Below are 22,250 nucleotides of genomic sequence, written 5' to 3'. Positions count from 1 at the left end.
CAGGATTTAGCTGTAATTAATGTCCGTCCTTTCGTTTTGATAATAAGATGTGAAATTACAAAGTATCTGACATGTGTCGTAGTGCATAATGTGCCCTTATAGTTTTTAAAATTCGAATTTTATATGTTAATAATACTATAATATTTGTCGAAGGTTTATTCTATAAGCATGAAATTGGAAAACGTCATGGTAAGTTTTTATCTTACCATGTTTTCATTCCTTAAACTTTCTAGATGTTTTGTATTGGAGAAACTAAACTAAAATGTAATGTTTGTTTATTTCTTTTTCATCATACATTTTAAGAAATATTTAGACATTCCCCGTAATTTTCTTACATTTAGGCCAGAGTCATTATTTTCGGGATGGGTCCTACCGCACAATTGAATACCTTATCAATTTTACAAGCAATGGGAATTATTACATTAAATATATTAAAAAAAAAGATGAAAAAAAAAAAAAAATTGCTTCACATCTAACTAGATTTACTGCAATGCATAATTCTTGAGTCATTAATGGATAATCCTTATTAATAACGGGACCGATTTAAGCACATTTTTGAGAGAAATTTTGTTTTCTAATTACAGTTAAACAAAATAAATTCGTCTTTTTGTTTTTGAAATCAATTTGCATAGTTTCAAAAACAGTTATGCTTTTCTCTTCAATCAGTCTCTGTGAGTAATCAGATTTCAAAAGTAGTGAAGTTCATTTATTTTATTGTTGATTTAAAATGTGTTTAAATTAGCTTTAGAGCTGCCATGCTTGATTTATTTAAGTTTTTGTATTAGGTTTATTTTTTTAAGAAGAAAAGAACGTGATTATTCCTATAATTTGCTATGATCAGTACAATTATTAGCCGGTTGATCAACACTCTTTGTAAAATAAAACAGAGTGTAATGAAATCATAATGCTACAACATTCTTGGTTATGAAAATAATTTTCTACAATTTTGAAAAGTAGAAGAAAGTTATATATATATAGCAGTTATCATCCCTAAGCCAGGTCAAAGGCAGAACTACATTCAGTATTCCAGAAAGCCTGGTTATCACATCCAGAGACTTCATTCAGAGAGTTTTGTTCTCATTAGAACTCATCAGTCTGGAATAGTAAATAACCGAGCTGGAGGCTGACATCTGCCGTCAGCTCGATTGTTCACTATTCTGCCATTGCTAAGCACAGATGTCGTATCTGTAGTAGAGCTCAAAATGAGAAATTGATGATTAAGTTTTATTTCTTTGATTTGTGACTTAATTAAATGTTCAAATCGTGGTAGTAATTTTGTAAATAACTTAATAGGTTAATTTCACCACAAGTAATTATTACTAGTCATTTTTCTGGATATCTGCACAGATACGACAAAAATAGGTTAGTAAAACGTGCATAAAGTGTCATTAAATATTACTGAAAACATCTCCTTTGTTTGGATTTTGCTGGCTCTTTATTTTGTTACACAAATCTAACAGAACCTGCCTCATAAAAACTACCATTTTCAAAATTTTGGACAGTTGAAACTGTAAACCATAATAATTTGCTGTTCTTTATGTTTAAAGAATGTTAATGCTATCATTTACTTAATGTTTTATTTTTTAGATTAATTTTTACTGAGCATGAAGATAATTTTGACAGCAGACGATACTAAAACAAAAATATAATTGGCCGTAGAATGAAATGCTTTTTTTTTTGCACAAAAGAATTAGATATGAATATTTGACATGCATTTCATTTTTAAGAATTTGCATTTTAAATAAAAATTTAAATAGAAAAGGAGTTTACTTTAACATTGATGCAAAGTTGTATTTTTTTATTGTTGACCTATATATTCAAAGGTAAGCTAATTTTAGTACTCTGTTACAATAAACTGCGCTACGTTATTAAATATGCTGCTTTACTAAGGTATAAAAGTTTTAACTACATAATTACCAAGGAAAAAAGGGTAACTGCTCAGATACCACTTTGAAAAGATACTACATCTGTGCTTAGTCAAGGGCAGATCTAGAAAATGTTCAAGGAGGGGAGATGGGGTACTCTTTGAAACTTCAATTTCTAAAGTTTCAAGAGAGTATACTGAACACCATCATCTTCCTTTACGTAGTAAAAAGTTTTCTGCCCTGGGGGGCATACTTTTGGGGGTGGAGATTCAGCACCTTTGATGTGAAAGAAAATCTAAATAAGGGAATCATACTTTAAATCTATTTCTGGAGGCCAAAGGAAAAAAACCTCCTCGAAATCCGTAGTGAGCCTCTGAACCTTCCTCATTTCCTTTACCTTTTCTAATAAAGACTTAAAATATATTTTTAAATGGTTGAATTTCGGAAAATATTCTAGAAAAGACCCTGGCTCTCTAACCCCACCAAAGGCTAAAACTGACTTCAATTGTGATGAAGATTCGGGAGACCCCCCCCCCCTCACCCCTTCCCCCAAACCTTACTTTAAACTGATTTTTGATGTAAATTTAGAATATTTCTCGGAGGATAGGCACAATACCCCCCCCCCCCCAATTTGTTGTAGCAAGAATACAGATTAAATAAGTTTCCTTTCTTCATTAAATAAAGTTTTCAATTTTAAGTTCAATGATTTTCGATGGTTAAATGTATTAGATATGTCTCAATGAAAGGACAGCAAATAGAGGAACCTCCCCGGGCGGCAGAAACTAGCTAAGGCACTGATCCAGGGACTTGTTTCGTTCTCTTTAGAATTCATCAGCCTGGAATAGTGAATAACCGAGCTGGAGGCAGATGTCGGCCTCCAGCTCGGTTATTCGAGAACCAAACTGCAGTCTCTGGATGTGATAACTAGGCTTTCTGGAATGCTGCATGTGGTTCAGCCTTTGACCTGACTTGGGGGTGGTAACTTACTGCTAAATATTAAAGGGTTGTTGGTTCTTTTGCACTGAGCATGGTAGAAGGGTTATCACTTGAAACTTTATTATTGCCCTTGCTTTGATAGAGTTATTTGTAATGCATCCAGCATTTCTAACACATAGATAGACCTGAACTGAGGCAACCAACCAATCTTTTTTGGCATAGTTAAGCAGATTGGATCTATGAGTTTTTTTTTTTTTTTTTTGCATTTGAGATAGAAACTGAATTTTTGCATGTAGAGAAGTTGTGATGTTTCAAGTAGTTGATACATAGTTGTATTTGCACTGAAAATCATTATGACACACATAATACAAATACAAAAGTGACGACCAGCAACAGGCTCTGGGCCCAGCTAGACTGGTCCTAGTCAATTTACAATCCCCAGTGAAGATCAATGGCCCTCTTAAAACTGTCTACTCCTTTGCTCATTACCACCTCTTCCGGTAAGCTGTTCCAAGGTTCCACTACCCTGCTAAAATAATAATTTTTCCTAATATCCATGTTAGCCTGAGATTTAAATAGCTTAAAACAATGACTCCTTGTCCTGTTTTCAGTGCTAAACTTTAGCCCTGTAACATCTTTCGTTTTAATAAATTTAAACAGCTGAATCATGTCCCCTCGGTCTCTTCTTTGCTCAAGACTGTACATTTTTAGCCGTCTAAGCCTGGAATCATAATCTAAGTGGGAAAGTCCACTTATTAGCCTTGTAGCCCGCCTTTGAACCCTTTCCAATACATTAATGTCTTTCTTAAGATAAGGAGACCAAAACTGAACAGCATACTCCAAATGAGGTCTTACCAAACTTCTATATAAGGGCAGAAGAACTTCTTTAGATTTGTTTGAAATAAATTTATTGATAAACCCAAGCATCTTATTGGCTTTGTTGCTAGCAATGCTGCACTGTTGGCTAAACTTTAAATCCTGACTTATTAAGGCCCCCAGGTCAGTAACTTTGTCTGCCTGACTAATGACTGAACCTTGCAAATAATAACTTGTACACTTATTTCCATGCCCTAAATGTAGCACTTGACATTTTCCAACATTAACAGCCATACCCCATTTATCACCCCACTCCGTAATATGATCTAGATCCTCTTGCAGCTGATTTGCTTGTTCTTCATTTTCTACAGTCCCCATAACTTTAACTTCATCAGCAAAACAATTCATGTTCCCAGAAATATTTTTGTGAATATCGTTCATAAAAACAATGAACAAAACAGGCCCTAACACTGATCCTTGAGGAACCTCGCTTAAGACCTCACTCCAATTAGAATAATTTCCCCTTACAACTACTCTTTGTTTCCTTCCGGTCAGCCAATTTTTTACCCAAATGAAAGTTTTCCCTCCTATTCCTATATCAGCTAATTTGCTAAGTAGAGCAACATGCGGTACCTTATCGAAAGCTTTTTGAAAATCAATGTAAACAACATCTACAGGCTTCTTATTGTCCAAAGCCATGGTAACTTTGTCATAGAAATGTAATAAATTAGTTGCACAAGATTTACCTTTCCTGAAACCGTACTGAAAACTAGTCAATAGATTATTAGTCTCTAGAAAATTTACTATCTTAATTTTCATCAATGTTTCAAAAATTTTGCAAACCACCGAAGTTAGACTCACAGGTCTATAATTTCCCGCACTCCCTTTAGACCCTTTCTTGAAGAGCGGTGTAATGTTAGCCAGCTTCCAGTCTTCTGGCACTGTCCCCGAATTATAAGAAGCATTGAAAATGTTTGCGATTACATCTGCTAATTCCTCTGCACATACAACTAAAATTTTCGGATAAATATTATCTGGCCCCGGAGCCTTAGTCTCTTTAATTTTTTTCAAATGAAGTAAAACGTCATCCCTGGAAAATACAAAGTCCTCAAGCTGTACTATAGCTTGTGTCTTGTTGGTGTCAACTGTTGAGATACAGTTATTGTTAAAAACACTCGAAAAAAAGTCATTAAGAACATTAGCAGTATCACTATCGTCCTGAATTAAAATTCCGTGCTCATCAACCAGTGGCCCAATATGACTATTTCGAACTTTCCCCGAATTAGCGTATGCAAAAAACCTCTTGGGATTCCTGTTTATGTTATCTGCCAGTCTTTGCTCCAACTCTCTTTTCTGAATCCGTACCAAATACTTAAATTTACGCCTTGCCTTACAATATTGGAGCCTATCTGCACTGTGACCTGTTTCTCTAAACCTATGAAAAGCAGCTTGCTTGTAATTTAGAGCGTCTTTAGTTTCCCTGGAGAACCACATTGGCCAAATTTTAGTGTTGACACCCTTTCTCCTAAAAGGAACATGATCCCTAACCGTATTCGCTAGATTTTCCTTAAACTCTGCCCACTGAAGATTCACATCGCTATTGTCCAATCCAGAAGAAAAAACTGCTTTCAAACTCTGCCAAAGTGCCACAAAGTCAGTATTTCTGAAATTGGGCACAAACCTAAAATTCTCTACTTTGTGCATATCAAATTTAATCCCAAACCTAATACTGTTGTGGTCACTATCTCCAATGTGTTCCCCTACACATAACCCCTGAACAGAGCCTTCCATGTCGCAGAAAACTAGATCTAAAATCGCGTCCTGTCGTGTACCCTGAGTTACAATTTGATCTAAGAAACAGTCACCAATTACTTTCAAAAAATCCTCTTCTCTGCTATTACTATGGTAAAAATTATTCCAATCAATTCCTGGAAAATTAAAATCTCCCATTATGATGACTGACCCCTTGCTAGAAATGTCACTAATAATACTAAACATCTGTTCGTCTTGACCCTGGCTTAAGTTGGGTGGCCTATAAATATTCCCCAAACGTAGTTTTTTGCGCTTATTACTAATCAACTTCAGCCAAATCATATCAATCTCATTAGGTTTATCATTAATTACCAATTCATTGCAAATTAAAGTGTCTCTGACATAAAATAAAACCCCACCACCTCTTTTACCTACTCTATCTTGTCTATGTAATGTTAGTTTAATTCTTTTTTCTTTTCCAGGTAAAGAAATTTGCAATTCTGACTGACCTGCTTATTAAGCATGTTTTCATCTGTAGAAAAGTAAAGTCTCAACTTCAATAAGTAAAAAAAAATAGTGGTTTTAAGATGAATCAAAATCCTGGAAATAAGCTTTCTTCTCGAGATCGCACAGAGCTGGAGAAATATGTCAGATTTCTTGTTTTTAAAATGTCACAAGTGATTGTCCAGTCTCGCTTCGGTGAAAAACGCAGAGCATGGATAAAAAAGAAGTCCATATTTCATGAATGGGTATTATTTTAGTGATAATTTTTATATATGGTCAACTCCTGATAACTCAAAGTCTTATAACTTGAATATTTCTTTGCCTCGAAGTTTTCATTTGGCCCCAAGCTCTTGTGTGAAGGCTGTGAGAAATTCTCATTACTCGAACTTCCCATAACTAGAAGGTTTTAGTTGGTCTCTATGGACTTCGAGTTATCAAGAGTTGACTGTATATAATTTGCGAATACATGTTCTCATTCATCCGATGTGTGTTAATATAATAATGCATTAAGCTAAAGAGGTGTAGTGAGAAATTTTCATGATGGGAGTTTTTACCTATAAGCACATGCATAAATGAACATGTACAGGTATACCTACTGTGCCAGAATTTCGAGTTGTCAGGAGAGTGGGATAAAGACCTGATTTTGCCATTCTTATCCCCTTTCAAGATTCTAAATCATGTTTCAATCATTAAAAAGCAGAACTAAACAAACTGATTGAATGAATTTATAAATTCTGAAATAAGTTCCTACTCAGAAATTCTTTGTTTGATTTATTGTTTTTAAGGAAAAATAGGTATAAAAATTTACTAGTCCCAAAAACACAAGTGTTTGTTGTGTTTGATAACATCTGGAGATAGTTCAGGATTCAGGGGCATTTGCTTTCAGAGGAGGGGAGGGGAGTTGATCTTTCTATAATACCCTTCACTGCACCACTTAAAATATACTTAAAAGTAAAGATAAAGCTGAATATTTTGAATTGAAATTAAATTCTTACTTTTTTAAATTCTATTTATTTTTTTTAAATCTGCCACTTGTTGCTAATTTTTGGTTCTGTCACTTCTATTAGAAACATGTCTTATATTTCTCAGTATTCTTAAAAGTTCTTAGGAAAGTTAAACTGAAAATAAAAGTGAGTACAGTAAATGCTCGACTATCCTGAAAGCGAAAATTGTCAAATTCGGGATACATACATACATTTATCAAATATTTGATTGCATGAAAGTTCAACATATATATCCAATATGTTCAACATATAATCCATATATTTATGCTGTAAGCAGTTAAAGGGCGAAAAATCATTATTATTGTTTCTGAATACAAGCAAAGATTAGCTAAATTGCAAATATGAAAATGAATCTTTTACAAAACTCTTAATCTTGAAAACAAACATTTTACAAAAGTCCCGATTGCTTGAACATACCATTATCATATGGGAGTGCAAAAGTTATGCTGATGTTTAAATCATTTTTAAAATTTCACTTTCATTCTATAGATGTGCAGATTTTTAGCTTTCAGGCTGTTTTTGAACTGACATGTGTTCAAAGTAAACCTTCAATTCCGCGAGTTCAAATCAAACTGGCCAATCCAGAATGAATCTATCTCAGAAAGAAGAGTACGAGTTACCTTTTTAACTCCAAATTGAAGGTATTCTTATTGTACACAGCATTAGAAATCATTCAAAAAATAACTGGTCTGAGGGATCTGTAAGCATGAAGATATACTGATCTGCAAGCAATGACTGCTCCACTTAACACAATGTGTAGTTCAACTTAAAATATATTTCTAGATATAAACATTTTATTAATGTCTTATTTATTTTTCACAAAATAGTGAGAATGTAGCTAATTGGCTTTAATTTGAAATTTATGTGACAAAAAATATCTAAATTTATTTAAACAAAATTATTGTAAATGCAAAAATAAAATTTTAAAAATGAAAAAAAAAAAAAAAAAAAGAATTTTTTTTTTTTATTTTACTGATTGACTATTGCTCCCATGGACTTACCAAATTCTATTCTTACTGAATCCAAAGCCATTTTCACAAGTCTCAGACCCTCGGACTACCAACGATTTTGACAACTAATATGCAGGGTATCCTAAAAGTCCTTGACACATTTTAAAAATTCATAGCAAGGCAACAAATTGTCAGATTAATTTGTGGTTGCCCATAACACTTCACAAGTTCAAAAATTTTGTATGACATTGTAAGAAAAAAAGAGGAGGGAAAGGAAGAAAGTGTAATTATACGTAATCGCTGTATTGTGACAGTAAGAAAAACAAACGTCATGTGAAGTACATGCAATATACCAGACAGCCCAGCTATCACATCCTGTTATCACGAGCTGTTTCGTTCTTATTAGAACTCATCAGTCTGGAATAATGAATAACCAAGCTGGAGGCAGATGTCATCTTTTGCTTTCAATTTTCGAGTTGAACCACACCATTCTGCAGTTACTCGCTGGTGAAATTAATTTTCTTGATCTACAAGTTTGTTGGTGCTCTCAACTTCAGTGAGATGGCATCTGCCTCCAGCTCGGTTATTCATGATTCTAAACTGATAGTTCAAGTCTTTAAAGTTCTTACAAGAATGAAACTGCAGTCTCTGGATGTGATTACCGGACTGTCTGGTATATTGCATATGGTTTCTTCTAAAGCCCGGCTTAGGGGCGGTAACTTGAAGGGCATTTTTGGAGGAGCTCCCGTTCTTAGAGGGGTGTTCATAGGAGGATGGGCGCCCCTGTAGATGCACACATTTTAACTTAACAAATGCAGAATCTTAAGACATTCCTATTTCTTTCTTCCCCTTCCCTTCCAATGACATCGAACCTTCCATGGTCACTGAAATCTGACTAGTCAAAACTTATTTTTAGATCTACACTATGTACTGATTTTTAGATCTAAGCTACTTACTGATTTCTAGATCTCAACCCCACTTACTGATTTTTAGAACTACACTGCTTACGGGCGTAAACGAGTGACTAGACCAATCTTGAAAAAATTCTCCAACTTCCCCGGTGCTCTTTTTTGTGGAATTTAGTTTTACCTCTTGCAGGAAATCAATGTGCATGATTTGCTCGGGTATTTGTGTAATTTGTTTGCAATAATGAGAGATATTTTTTTTTAGCTATTAGCATTTTTTACGCACACTGTTATCGTTTTGTAGCTATATACTTTAAATGTATGTGATTGTTATTGATATTTTTAAGCTATTGCACACCCTAGCATTGTTTTTACCTATAGTTTGTGGATTATCCCTGAATTTGCTTATCCGCTGTTACTGTGCCACCCTATTCTGTGGATAATCGGGTGTTTACTGTGCTTTCAAATTCTGGAGTACAAAAATCAAATTGGAAAGGCATATTTCAATAGGTAACACAAGAATTAAAATTCAAAATTGGACGTAATTATTGGAGAAGCAGGACCTGATTAAGATATCGAGGGGCCCTAGGCCAAATACTTTTTTGGGGCCCCCTGTTTTCAAATGTTATAACTTAAGCCGTTGATTGAAAAAATTGTATTCATAGACTAAAGAAATTTCAGCCATTTGGGGGTCTCTAAATATCGGGGGCCCTAGGCCACAACCTAATTGGCCTCTTCAGTAATCAGGCCCTGTGGAGGAGTGAGGTTGTTATAGCAGGCATGATTTTAATTTATTGGGTTTAATTTTTTATAGCAGTCATTGAATATCAGGCTTGAAATCAACACCTCTGATATTTTATTGGCCGCATTAGTTGAAAATACAAATTTAAATTGGTAGGTTCTGTCAAATGGGAGAACATATTACTTTGTTTTTGCAATGAGTGATTAATGTATTTTATTTTCCACACTAAACCGAAAATGAGGGTTAGTATCCTGGAAGGTAGATTTCAAGGTGCCGTCTTATGTTGTGTTTATCAAACATTCATATTCACCTGGTGACAGACTGCATGGTTTTATCGAAGCAGAATCTTGCAGCATTGTATCTCGAAATGTAGGAAAAATTAATGTTTTCGCACATAAGTGAGCTTGAGTTTTGTTGTTGATTGATAAAAATTGCATTGAGTATAGACCCTTTGCCCTTTCTCTGCCCCCTGGAAAAATTAAAAAAAAAACGAACCCTACTCAAAGGGCAAACTCATGCTTTGAAGGTGAAAATTCTGATTTTTTAAAACATTATTTAAATATTATTTAACATTGTTCAAACTTTCTTCTTCAAAGACCCCCTACTAAGGACAAACTGTATTGAAAAGAAAAATTAATAATTTTTTGTCCGTAAGATTTTAATATTTCATGTGAAGTGTATTTGTTATGTTATTCAAGCTTTATTTTGTTGTTTATATGTATTAAATTGTTTATAAAATGTAATAAAAATTGAAAGTTATTTTTAAAATTTTGTTTCAGTTTAACTTAGCCATTGAAGATAATATGGAAATTCAAGCAAAAGCAAAAGAAGCTTACAGCAGCATAGTGCCATTAAAAGATTTTTGTATATGTACTGAAATACTATTAAAAACTGCTGATGGTGATACTCTGGTTTTGGAAACATGGTGTTTGAAAATGAATACATCAGATTTCTTTTGTGATTCTCCCTATGTGTCATATACAAGCTTAGCATCTGTATATTGTCGAATGACTTTGCTTTTAAAATCTGTGATTGCTGTTACGCGGATAACTCCTGCTTTCAAGTTATCTTCTCGCCAAAGTGCAGATACTTATGTGATACTATATCGAATCTATTCGGGTGACCCGCAGGTAAGATTATAGAGCAAACAAATAAACATAAGTTATTTCAATAAGTATATTCCCTGTACTAAGTGGCAGATCCATTGGATGGTCGGTGGGGGGCGATTGCCCCCTCCATGACCGTCATTTTTAACCAATAATATGGAAACAAGGAAATTACTAACAATCCCTGCTATTTTAATCATTCTATAAATTTGCTTTAAATTAGCTTTAGACAGTAGTGTAGTTGAGAATAGACGGCATCACCCACTATTTGATTTTAACCCAAGCTTGTCCCTCCCCGTTTTTTTAAATTTTAATTTTTTTTATATTTTTATAAGTGTCTTTCCATCTTTTTCATCCAGTAATATACTTTACTTTTTTCCACCCCATCCCACCTCACCTCTTGGCATTATGCCTTTGATTAGGACTATACTATACTGGTATGATTAGATATTGCTATCAGAGGTCTGGCCGGAGGATATTTGGGTCCGTTAACGGACCCTTCACAAAAATCCGATCAACCAAAACGGACCTTTCACAAAATCCTGATCAAAGAAATTAACAGCTGAAAATAAGTTTGGTTTTAAATAATTTTGTTTGTTTTATCACAGCTAATTAGCAGCGGTGTTGTTGTAAACTTTTCTGAAAAGGCGTTGGTAAGCACTTTTCTCCCTGCTGATGATTTAATAAACTATAATAATATATATCAGCGAAATGAACTTAGAACTGCAAAGAGATAGTAAGGGTGGGGAAAAAATATGATCGCTTCAGATAGGGTTACCAACTTCAAAATTAATCGCCATTTAGCATCTGGCGTTAATCCTTTATAATGACTTGATTAGAAATTATTCTCATCATTTTACCAGCTAGTCAATATTTGCGTTTTTATGGTGCTGTACAATGTTTAACTGTTATTTTGGGAGAAAATTATATGGGTTTGATTTTCCAATGCTAACAAGGATGATTAACTTTAAATAAACTGTTTTACTTGCCGTTTTTTTTTCTTTAGATGTCTACATTTTGAAAAATACAATCTTTTAACATCCAATATGAGAATCATATTTTGTTCTTTTTTCAAGTTAACTTCGCTTTATTAGGATGCAAATAAATGAAAAGTCTCTATTTTTGTTAGAACATGCATTTTAAGTTTTTAAAGCAAAATTCCATTTTCAAGTCAAAAATTAAAATGCTGAATCGATGGTTTAATTTTATTTTTGCTTCAACTGTGTCCACAGATATTAATGATATGTTTATCATAGGACTCTAAAATGCAATTTAAAAATAATTTAATCAAAAATATTTCTTTTACAAGCCGTTTTTATATCTTTGATGCCTTCACTTTGAGAATTGCGATCTCTTTGCATCCGTTATGGGAATCCGATTTTTTGAAGTTTAATACACATTGTTAAGAAGTAAACGAATAAAATCTCTTTTTAATTTTGTTAAAATGACGGAATTTATAAGTTTTAAAGGAAATTCCGTGCTTTTTAAGAGTGTCTCGGGTCAAAAAGTTAAATGCTGAACCCTCGTCTGAATTTTATTTATTTATTTTTTTTTTTGTTACAATTATTTTAAATGCTGTACAGAAATATTTCTAGTATAATTTAACACAATGTAGAATGGAGATAAATATTGCTACTTGAGGGAGCGATGCCTCCCTCCCGCGAAATACTAGAAAAACACACCAGAATGATATTCTCAACATAGAAGAGGAAAACACTCTACTTTAAGTTTAAATGATGCAGTTTGTGCCCGTTCTAAATTCTAAAATTTCGATTTAACATTTTTTTTTTCTTTTTTGCGAAATTATTTGATTTTTCACAAAATTAATTCACTTTTCACAAAATTATTTTATTTTTCACAAAAAACGGACCCTGCGAAAAATCCTGGACAGACCCCTGGCTATCATTTAGAATAATGTGAGCATTCTGGATCAAAACGAGTAGATCCAGACTTGGTAACTGTTTGGTGATGCCTTAAACTAGATTCAGATGATATGAATTCATCAAGGTTGCAACAAGAACATAATTTTCAATAAGATTTGGACAAACAGCATCTTCAAAGTACTTGCACAAAACTATTTTGCAACATATACATTACAAATTTCATTTCTAAGATATTAATTCTGACACTAAAAGCAACAAAATGTTGAGTATTAGGAAATTGAATATGAATTCAGTAGCATGAAATGATGTAAGTATTTGAAATACTTTTATCATTTTGGAGGTGTACACTTGCCCCGGGCTCTATCCATTCTAGAGACCGTTCTTGAATATAATCTAAGAATGGATGTTATCATGGTGACAATTACAAATCCACATTTTGACGAATGGGAATGCAAGCACTCTCTCTGCACCAGAGACGGATACAGAGCCCCCCCCCCCCCCCCCATGAAGAAACCTTTTGGTTACGAAAAATTTCTAAAATTGCTTGGGTGTCAATGAAAAGCTCCAAATTGTAATAAGGCACCTTTTGGGGCATAAACGTTACAAACTAATTTCATAAGCACAAGTAGTACTTCAAATATTTACCATCAAAAATAATTTACTGGTTTGAAAAGATAACTGAAATTGTCAAAATTTTATTCATAAAGTGTTTGAACCCAATTGGGAGGGGGGGGGGGGGAATGGATACTATTGTCGATGATTTAGGAGGGGTTCATGATCCCCTTAATTTTCCCCTTGTTTCTGCCCCTGCTCTGCACCTTGCACCAGATCATCTGTTTAAGTTAAGTCTTTTCCAAAAAATATTAATGCTTTTGCTTTTTATTATTGAGAAGGACAGTCTTCAGAAATCTAATACTTCTAAGAAAATAATTGCACCCAGAATCTGAAATGTAGTCAGAGTATAAAAACCCGTTATTTTTGTTCGTTCCCCGTATTTTCCTTTTAAATGTGAAAATGAGAACTATCAACCTCCACAGATAAGAAGACATAGCTTCTTCGAGATTGTACTAGTCTTAAAAATCGGAGATGAAAACTTCTGGCTCATAGATAAATCAAAATGCCCTGAAAAATGTAAGAGAAATCGAAAAGAGCTGCCAACATCTTTTAAAAATTCACTAAAAAAGGGAAAAACTCCAAAAAATGCAAGAAAAAAAAAAAGAAATGTCATCCACTTTTGGACCCTGATTATAATGATAGCTAAAAGCAATGTGTTGGGAAACGCACTGACTGTCGCATAAGCAGCAGCGGAGCCAAGGAAGAATTGTGTTTTATGACGTTAGGCAATAGCTGTGCGTTTTCAGTCCTGTGACATTGTTTACAAAAATCTCTTTTTTCAATTGCTTTTCATGCTCAAGTGAGTGATTGTTTAAAATTTTAATGTTGATTTTTGCCATCACCATCATCAAATCTACGAAATAAAAATAATTTAATCATATTTTATATCATAGTGCATGCTCCCTATTAATCAGTAAATACATAAAATAAACTGAGTTTCTGCACCCAACAAAGCACACTAGCTCAAAAAATGCAAAAAAACCCTTCAGGAATGCAAGTGAAACAAAAAGACACAAAACTACTAAATTACATAGTAAAATACTGCAGTGGTGAATCCAGGATTTTGTTCTGGAGGCGGCTGAGGCAGTGGTGCAGCCAGAAAGTCGTTTTAAGAGGGTGGGGACTTTTTTTATAAATATTTATACTTCGTCGCCACAGAACAACAATAAGACATCTAATTTCAGAAATAATACTAAGATATCTTACTGTTGCTCTGAGGCGACGATAAATATTTCAAACTATACGTTCGAAAAAGGAAGGAAAACCGTAGGAAAAACATCGAGTTAGAGAGCCTCAGGGGGTTCTACCCTTGAAAAATTCCGAAATTATGTTTGAAAAACGCAATTTAAAAAAATTTTTGGTTATGTTAAAGGAAGGGAAGATTTATACCCTCACCAGAAAGTTTTTGAAATTAAGACCTTAAAAACAATTGTCACGGTCTGCTTACTGAATAGTCCAGCATTTGCTTACGTTAAAAAAAGTAATGGGTCCCAAGAAATGTCTCCGATCGATTTTTCGAATTGATTTACCACCTTCATTCAATGTTTCAAAATCAAAGCTCCAAAAACGAAATTCTAGACAACCTGATGTTATTTTTAAAAAAAGAGGGAATTTATGCTCGTGAAATTTACGAAATTAAAGAAACGTTCTTTGTTCTTCTCTTTTGCAAGAAAGAATACTTTTAAAAGATAATTCAATTCAGCATTCTGGTGTGACAATCTATGGGCCCTCCTCTGATTGCACCACAGGACTGAAATGATTCTTATTTAGGGTACAAAAAAAAAAAGCACATGACAATATGCCGGTCGCATGGGAGCCCATATGAAAAATTTTAAGGGGGAGGGGCTCAGATATTTCCTTCGTGGTTTAGCAGGATATTTTCTCCATGGAAACCGATTTCAATACAGAGAAGCTATTAAAATTTGAAATTTTTGATAATTTATTTATTAATGGTTGGAGAAATTTTTTTTTTACATTTTTGTAAAGAAAAAAGTACCAAAAGCAAGGAAGTTCTACTTTCCAAGGGGGGGGGGACTTGAGTCCCCACTTGCCCCCCTGTATGGGTGCCCATGAGGGTGAGAAATAAAAACAAATAACTGTTAGGTCTGCCCTTTTTTCTCCCTTCATTCTTTTAGAAGAGAAATATATTTTCAGAAACTTAATTTTAGCAAATTTAGGCAAACTGACATCCCTGTTACATTGCAAATTCGTGTAGTATGAACCTTTTAATAGTATCAATCCTTAAATTATATAAAATTTTAGTTATGACTACATTTTATTTTTACATTAAGATAAAACATTTTAGTTAATAAATGAGCAAGATCATTATGATATTTAAACGGCGAGAAAATTGGTTTTTATGAAAAACCACTGTTTTCGAAATAGAACAAAAATTAAATGACAATTCATAACCATTTTGTAAATACAAACGAAATACAAAGAGAAACTTGCCAAAGTATTTCGTATGCTTTGGTGCGGCGTAGTATTTTTTCTGCAGTATTCTTTAACCGCGAAGAGAGGAAGGTAAAAAGACGAATGTGTGTGATAAAGTTTTCAGTCAAATTAAATAATAAAATCTTGTAATAATAAAGCAAGAATTGTGAGGAGAGATCATGCTCTTTTATGGTAAGCTTGATGTAATGCAAACCGAAGAATAGAAAGAATCTTCACGCTGATGGAAGTGACGGAATAGTTAATGTTCAGTACCAAGCTGTTTCTTTGTTTGGGACTACTTTCAGAGCCGTCGAAAGAAAAGCTTTAACCGGGAGGGGGGGGGGGGCATTTTTACTACAGCATAAATTGGAAAAATAAAGTACTGCACAAACCCTCAGGAAAACCAGGTTTGTGATGTACTCCTGTTTAACCACCTTGCAATTCTTGAAGTGATATCTCATTTATTTAACATGTAATCCTGGAACCAGGGTTGCCAGAATTAAGAATAGTAAATACGGGACAGGCTTCTATGAGTGAAAAGGGGGGGGGGGATATTAATGACACGTCTATGCATGATGAATCTGAAAAATTCAATCACAACGGAGCATTAAACTTCACAAAATGTCACCTATCAAAGTATAAAAATCGTTTTTGTTGCAATTGACGACGCATGCGCAGAAATACTATGGTGCCTACCTATGGGAGAGTCATGGCGCAGACTACACCATTGAAATGTTTAGGGAGGGGAGTTTTAAGTGATAATTTTCATTTTGGGAGGGGGATTAGCTATTGGGGGGTGGGCACTTCTGAGAAATATATTCTCCAACATCAGTCAATGAGCAAAGAAGCAACCATTCAGTTTGTCATGGTCTGCTGCCGAAACAAAAATGTACAAACCAAATTAAAAGAAAAGTAATTTTTTCTTTTGCTGCCACATGATTTTTTATGGCTCATTGTTTCGCATTTTTTGTTTTACTTTATTTTTTCCCTTAAAGTAATGTCTCATTCTGTAAAATAGTGTTATCAGCTAAAATATGGGACTTTAGCCGTCCCGTATGGAAGTTCCCCGGGATGCATATAAGCTACCTTTACTCCTGTTTGGTCATAGGAAAATTTCAGGCCCTCTCATTGGCATATTCGAGTGTCAATCAAAGCTGTGACGTACTGCAATGTTGCTAGTCCTCTCTCGCAGTGTTTCATGTTTGTAATCTGCTAAATAGGAATAAGCATTTGCAAATGAGATCTTTAATTGAATGTTGCTGACAAAAGCAGCATTATTATTTCCAATCAATTTCATCCTTTGCAAAACAAATTAAAGCTTTTATTGAGAAGCTATGCTTCGAAATAAAAATAGGTGGCGCCATCTTTAAGCAAAAAATGTATGTTTTACGACATCGTTTTAATTTAAATCGAAGTTATTTTTAAAATAATTCTCACGGTAAATTATTTTGTTGATGGAAAAGCGAATTCTGCAATTTTTCATATTCTAAATGATATTTAATGCAATTTAAACAGCTCTTCTTAAAGAAATGATTACCATTTAGGTTAATAACAAATACTTATTTTGAATAATTTTATACATGCTAATTTCTAATATAATTTGCTCTTGTGCCAGTAAATAAATTGTTTATTGTATAACTTTTCTTTCTCGTTGCTATATCTATTATTTCACATTGTATCTGGCTGATATATTATGTACATCTGTTTTACAATATTTACTTTATTTTTATGTGAGTTCAATATGAATAAATTATGATTAGTTTCCCCTGTTGGTTTTCAAGTACATGTGACTAGACTAGAAAGCCATAGTATTATTTAAGTAATAATTCTTCCACATCATATGAAGAGAAATTACATTTTCATTAAACAGTTACAAAACGATTCAGAACAAAAGAAGTTTTGTAACACACACACACACAAACACTTTTATTGATAAAATATGTACATCAAGGAAAATAATGCAGATTATGAAAGTGTGCTCACCCTAATTTTCAACTTCTCAAGCTCTACGAGAAACACAGAGTTGTAAAGCAGCTCGTTTCAAAAACAAGTTTCGACACTTTTCAAAAAAAGAAATATTTTCACAAGATTTTAAATTCAAATTTTTTTAATACTTTAAAAAATTTTCAATCAATGTATGATATTTGATATATTTGAATGATTACATTCAAATGGTTTCTGAACTATGCATGAAACCACGAAGGTCGTATCAGCAGTACAGCAAAAAAAAAGGAAAACTTTTTTGCTAATTTTGCTGAAAATATTTAGCAGCTGCTGATCTTTTCATGGGCATAGTCTAAAATATTTAGTTGTATTTATTACAATACATTAAAAGTCATGTATTGATTTCAAAATTTTCAAAATTGTCTCAAAAATGGTTGAGTTTTCAAGTTTTAGAATTTTGTGAAACTTTTTTTTCCCTAAATGTTTTTAAGTCAAATAGTAAATGAAACTGCATGAAATTTTCTTGAATTGCCTTATTAACTGTGCGTGATAAATTTTTTTTCAAAATAATAAATGAATTTAAGGTGTCAAAGGGTGCGATTTCTGAAAGTTTGACTTGAAAGTGATTTGACTTGAAATAACATATATATAATTTTACGTGAAGAAACATTGCTTTTTTATGTTATTTTCAATCATTTCATTCAAGGGTTTAAATTACCTATTCCTTTTTACATAGCTTTAAATATTATGAAGAATATTAAAAGATAAAGAATTCGCTGCTTAATTAAAAAAACTTACATTGAGAATTAGTTGACAAATGAGCTTAGTTAAACTCCAATAGTACCTTCTTCAAAAGCGTCATTTTTTGCTTAAAGATAATGCTATTTATTCGTTTAATTATGTATTTTACATGTTTTTTTTAAAGCAGAGCATTATTTTATTTTATGAGTTATGAAATTAATATGAGAAAAGAAGGATGTGTTTGCCAGACTCGCTCAATATTCAATTGGAAGTCTTATTCTCGGATTTTAACTCATATTCAATAGAAATTAACTAGAAAAAAAACTGGTACAAGAGAAAATTATATTAGAACTTATTATGTATTTAATTATTCACTAGAAGTATTTATTATTAAATTAAATGGTAATCATTTCTTTAAGAAGAGCTGTTTAAATTGCATTAAATATCATTAAGAATATGAAAAATTGCAGAATTCGCTTTTCCATCAACAAAATAATTTACCGTGAGAATTATTTAAAAAATAACTTCGATTTAAATTAAAACGATGTCGTAAAACATACATTTTTTGCTTAAAGATGGCGCCACCTATTTTTATTTCGAAGCATAGCTTCTCAATAAAAGCTTTAATTTGTTTTGCAAAGGATGAAATTGATTGGAAATAATAATGCTGCTTTTGTCAGTAACATTCAATTAAAGATCTCAAAATTGCAGACGCTTATTCGTATTTAGCAGATTACAAACATGAAACACTGCGAGAGTGGACTAACAACTTTGCAGTACGTCACAGCTTTGAAGCTTTGATTGACACTCGAATAAGCCAATGAGAGGGCCTGAAATTTTCCGATGACCAAACAGGAGTAAAGGTATCTTATATGCCCCCGGGACGCGGGACAATTTTTCAAAATACGGGACTGTCCCTTGAAGTCCGGGACGTCTGGCAAACCTGCCTGGGACTGTCCAACCCCAAGGGGGTTAAGGGGAGAAGAGTTCTTAGGACGTATGTCATTAGCCAATATTTTCATTTCTGCTTGCTACACTGAATTTTCTATGACTCCTTCCGAATGTTAAAACTGTTATTAGATTGTATTTGACAAAGTGACCCCACTATTAAAGGTTGTTTTTTTAGAGTTATAGAACTTTAAGTTGGCAACACTGTTTGACATGTGTGCCATTTTGATAGCTGTCACTTGTTTTGTGTTCAGTTTAGTTTGCCATTTCATCATGAATAGACAACAAGACGGTGCAGCATGCCACAGAGCGCGCACAATTGATTTATTGAAAGAAACATTTTGTGAACAAATAATTTTGCGTAATGAACACGTGAATTGGCCTGCAAGATCATGCGATTTAATACTGCTGGACTACCTTTTGTGGGGCTATGTGAAGTCTGGTCTACACCGATAAGCCACAGACGATTGACGCCTTGGAAAAGAACATTGGCAGTGGTGGATACAGCCGGCGTGCAACTGAGCATTTGCCCGGTGGGCCGGTCATGCTTGGGGCTGATCAACTAACAGCAAAGTCTTTCGGCCTGTCTACTAATAACAAAATGTAAATTTTGCGCGTATGTGTTTAGAATAACGCAAATTCGCAAAACACATCCTCAGCTCCTCTTTACGCATGGGCTAAAGCTTGCGAGTGGAGGGAGGTAGGGCCGTCACCCCAAGAGGGAGGGGGGATTCTGAAATGGGGTGCCCAGGGCCCAATTGCCACACAGGCTGACTAGGCGTAGGGCCCCATGTTCTTAAGGGACCCCATATTTTTTAAAGAATTATGCATAGCATTGTTAAAGAATTATGCATAGCATGAAAAATACATGTATTTAAAAAAAAAATATGACTTATTAATTGGAAAAAACTTCTTTAAAGGGGAATTTTACCAGTAACGAATTTACTTGGTCACGATTATGAGCGGGAACAAAGGGGATTCACGAATGCACATTAAGCGATTTATACATATTGTGTGATTCGACAAAGAGGCTTACAAAAGTGCATTCGTGCTTTAAAAATGTAAATCAAACATTGCATAGTCTTCAGGGGGCCTCCAAATTTCCTCACTTTTAGTTAGTCGGCCTCTGGGGCTGCCATTATACTTTTAGTGGTGTAATAAAAAATAAATGAATTAATTTAAAAAAAAGTACGTCGTAAAAAGTTAAAATACTTTTGGTCTCTTACGTTTTTATTTATAAATGACGATTCACAATTGCGATAAAATGCAACTTACAACAAGGGCTGACGTGAGGTCATGTCAGCTTAGTTGGAGAATAGGGGACCGGCTCGGAATTGAACTCATGCAGAGGGTAAAATATCCTAATGGTGAAAGGTGTAGAAGGAGGCTTGTGAAAAATTGACCTTTGTCATTTTTTTTCCGGATCCGCTTTTGCTCTCGGCAACCCTATTTATAACAATTGGAATAAAAGTGACAAAATATATTTTTCCGTAAAATTATTTAAAAATATGCAATTTTAAAATACCATTAAGGAGTATCCAGTTTCGAAAATTTGCTGGAGGAAAGTACTCAAACCTCTCCCATTTTTTTAACATTCCCAAAGATGGTCTAAAACTGATTTTAAATTAACAGTATGAAAAATTTTCTGGGAAAGTGCCCCGTCCCCTCCTCTCTCTCAGCATCATCAATAAAGAACGTTTTAAATCTCGTTTTTAGTGCTTGGATTTCAAAAAATTTCCGGGGTGAGTCTCCTGAAAACTTCCTTTCATAACATCAATGAAGGTCAGCAAAAATTTCGTTTTTGGAACTCAATTTTCGAGTAACTGCTGGTGTCCTAGTCTTTACCAAAAAAGGCTTTTAAGACTTCAATTTGAAAATTTTCTGGTGGATAGCCTTGGAATCGATCTCGACTTAAAATCATTAAGATGTTCTAAAACTGCGTTTTCAGGGCTAATATATTTTTAAAAATTTCAGAGAGCCCCCGGAACCACTCTTCGTACCATATACTCAAAGATAATTTAAAATTCTGTTTTTGGATTTCCCTTTCTGAAAAATTGCAGCAGGAGAAACCTTGAACCTATGCTCCCCTAACATTACCAAATATTGTCTAATATTGAGTTTTTAAGACTACAATTTCGAAAATTTTACCCCGGACCCCCCTCCTTCAGACTCAATGTTATTCTTTCCATTAAATATATATTGCTAATACTTTAATGACTCCCAGAAGCCAGAAAAGGTAAGTCCACACTCTCTCTCTTTGTATTGATACATGCATTTGAAAAAATATTAAGGGGCTGCCAAACTCGTACCCGACCCCTCCCATCAGATTTTTGACCTCGCATCGAGTCTGGGGGTCGTCAGGATATGGCAGTATAAAAAAGGGAATGTTTATGACAGGGCCCAGTAATGTATGTTTCTGTCGAGAGACCCATCATGTTCTAAGACGGCCCTAGTCTTTCACCCATGAACATCATTAGATCAGTTTCATATAACAGGTCAATTAAGTTGTTATGACTGCAGAAAAGGACATAGGGGAAGCTGCAGTACCCACAAACGTTGGTCGGGAAATTCCGGGTATCGTCGAGAGGGATCCTAATTGGGGTTCAACGTGTGTGTCACAGCCTTCTCCCGTACCCCAGAAAGTTTCAACCCCATCAAACGAACATTTAAGATTCTATCACATTTTTTCGGTTTTAGTAGGATCTAAGTAAAAAATAACATGAGCAATTTCTTTTTTTTTTCGTCCTTCGTGTACTGTATTATTTATTTTTGTTGTAGGTATCATGATTCCCTTTATTTGGAAGGTTTTGTTTCTGATTTTTAATTATGTAAAACTGGTCCTGTCAATGTGACTGCCTTGCAAAACCAAAATGGCATACCTTTGTATCCAAGGACACACAACCATGTGTACCCATGGACAGCAATTTTTAGTCTCCTTGGGTCACACTTGAGTCTTCTTACGATATGAAGTACCTCAAAATGGTGCCTTGTCATCAACGTTCGAAAAATGGTTTCTCAATAATAATGATGAATTTGAAGTACGGCTTGAAGATGTAGTGTTGAAGTAACCCCCACCTTTTGTAGGATCTTTAGACCGTCAATCCCA

At 34.0% G+C, this 22,250-nt stretch overlaps 1 protein-coding gene across 3 annotated transcripts in view; it reads left to right on the top strand.

Moving 5' to 3' along the window:
- The first annotated feature begins 16 nt into the window (after positions 1 to 16).
- LOC129218644 (autophagy-related protein 13-like) overlaps positions 17 to 22,250 on the top strand; it is a 37,538-nt gene continuing 15,304 nt past the window's right edge. For 2 of the 3 annotated variants that reach the window (XM_054852962.1, XM_054852963.1), the window contains exons 1-3: positions 23 to 189; positions 5,852 to 6,118; positions 10,254 to 10,604. In XM_054852962.1, coding sequence (XP_054708937.1) covers positions 5,957 to 6,118; positions 10,254 to 10,604 — 513 coding nt within the window. In that variant the 5' untranslated portion in view covers positions 23 to 189; positions 5,852 to 5,956. Of the gene's footprint in view, positions 190 to 5,851; positions 6,119 to 10,253; positions 10,605 to 22,250 lie in introns of all 3 variants that reach the window. The other variant, XM_054852961.1, reaches the window with a different exon arrangement.

The sequence above is a fragment of the Uloborus diversus genome, chromosome 3 (genome assembly GCF_026930045.1).
Source record: "Uloborus diversus isolate 005 chromosome 3, Udiv.v.3.1, whole genome shotgun sequence".
In the NCBI taxonomy this organism is placed as follows: domain Eukaryota; kingdom Metazoa; phylum Arthropoda; class Arachnida; order Araneae; family Uloboridae; genus Uloborus; species Uloborus diversus.
The sequence above is the reverse complement of the archived record's forward strand: the minus strand, read 5'-3'. Positions and strand labels throughout refer to the sequence as shown.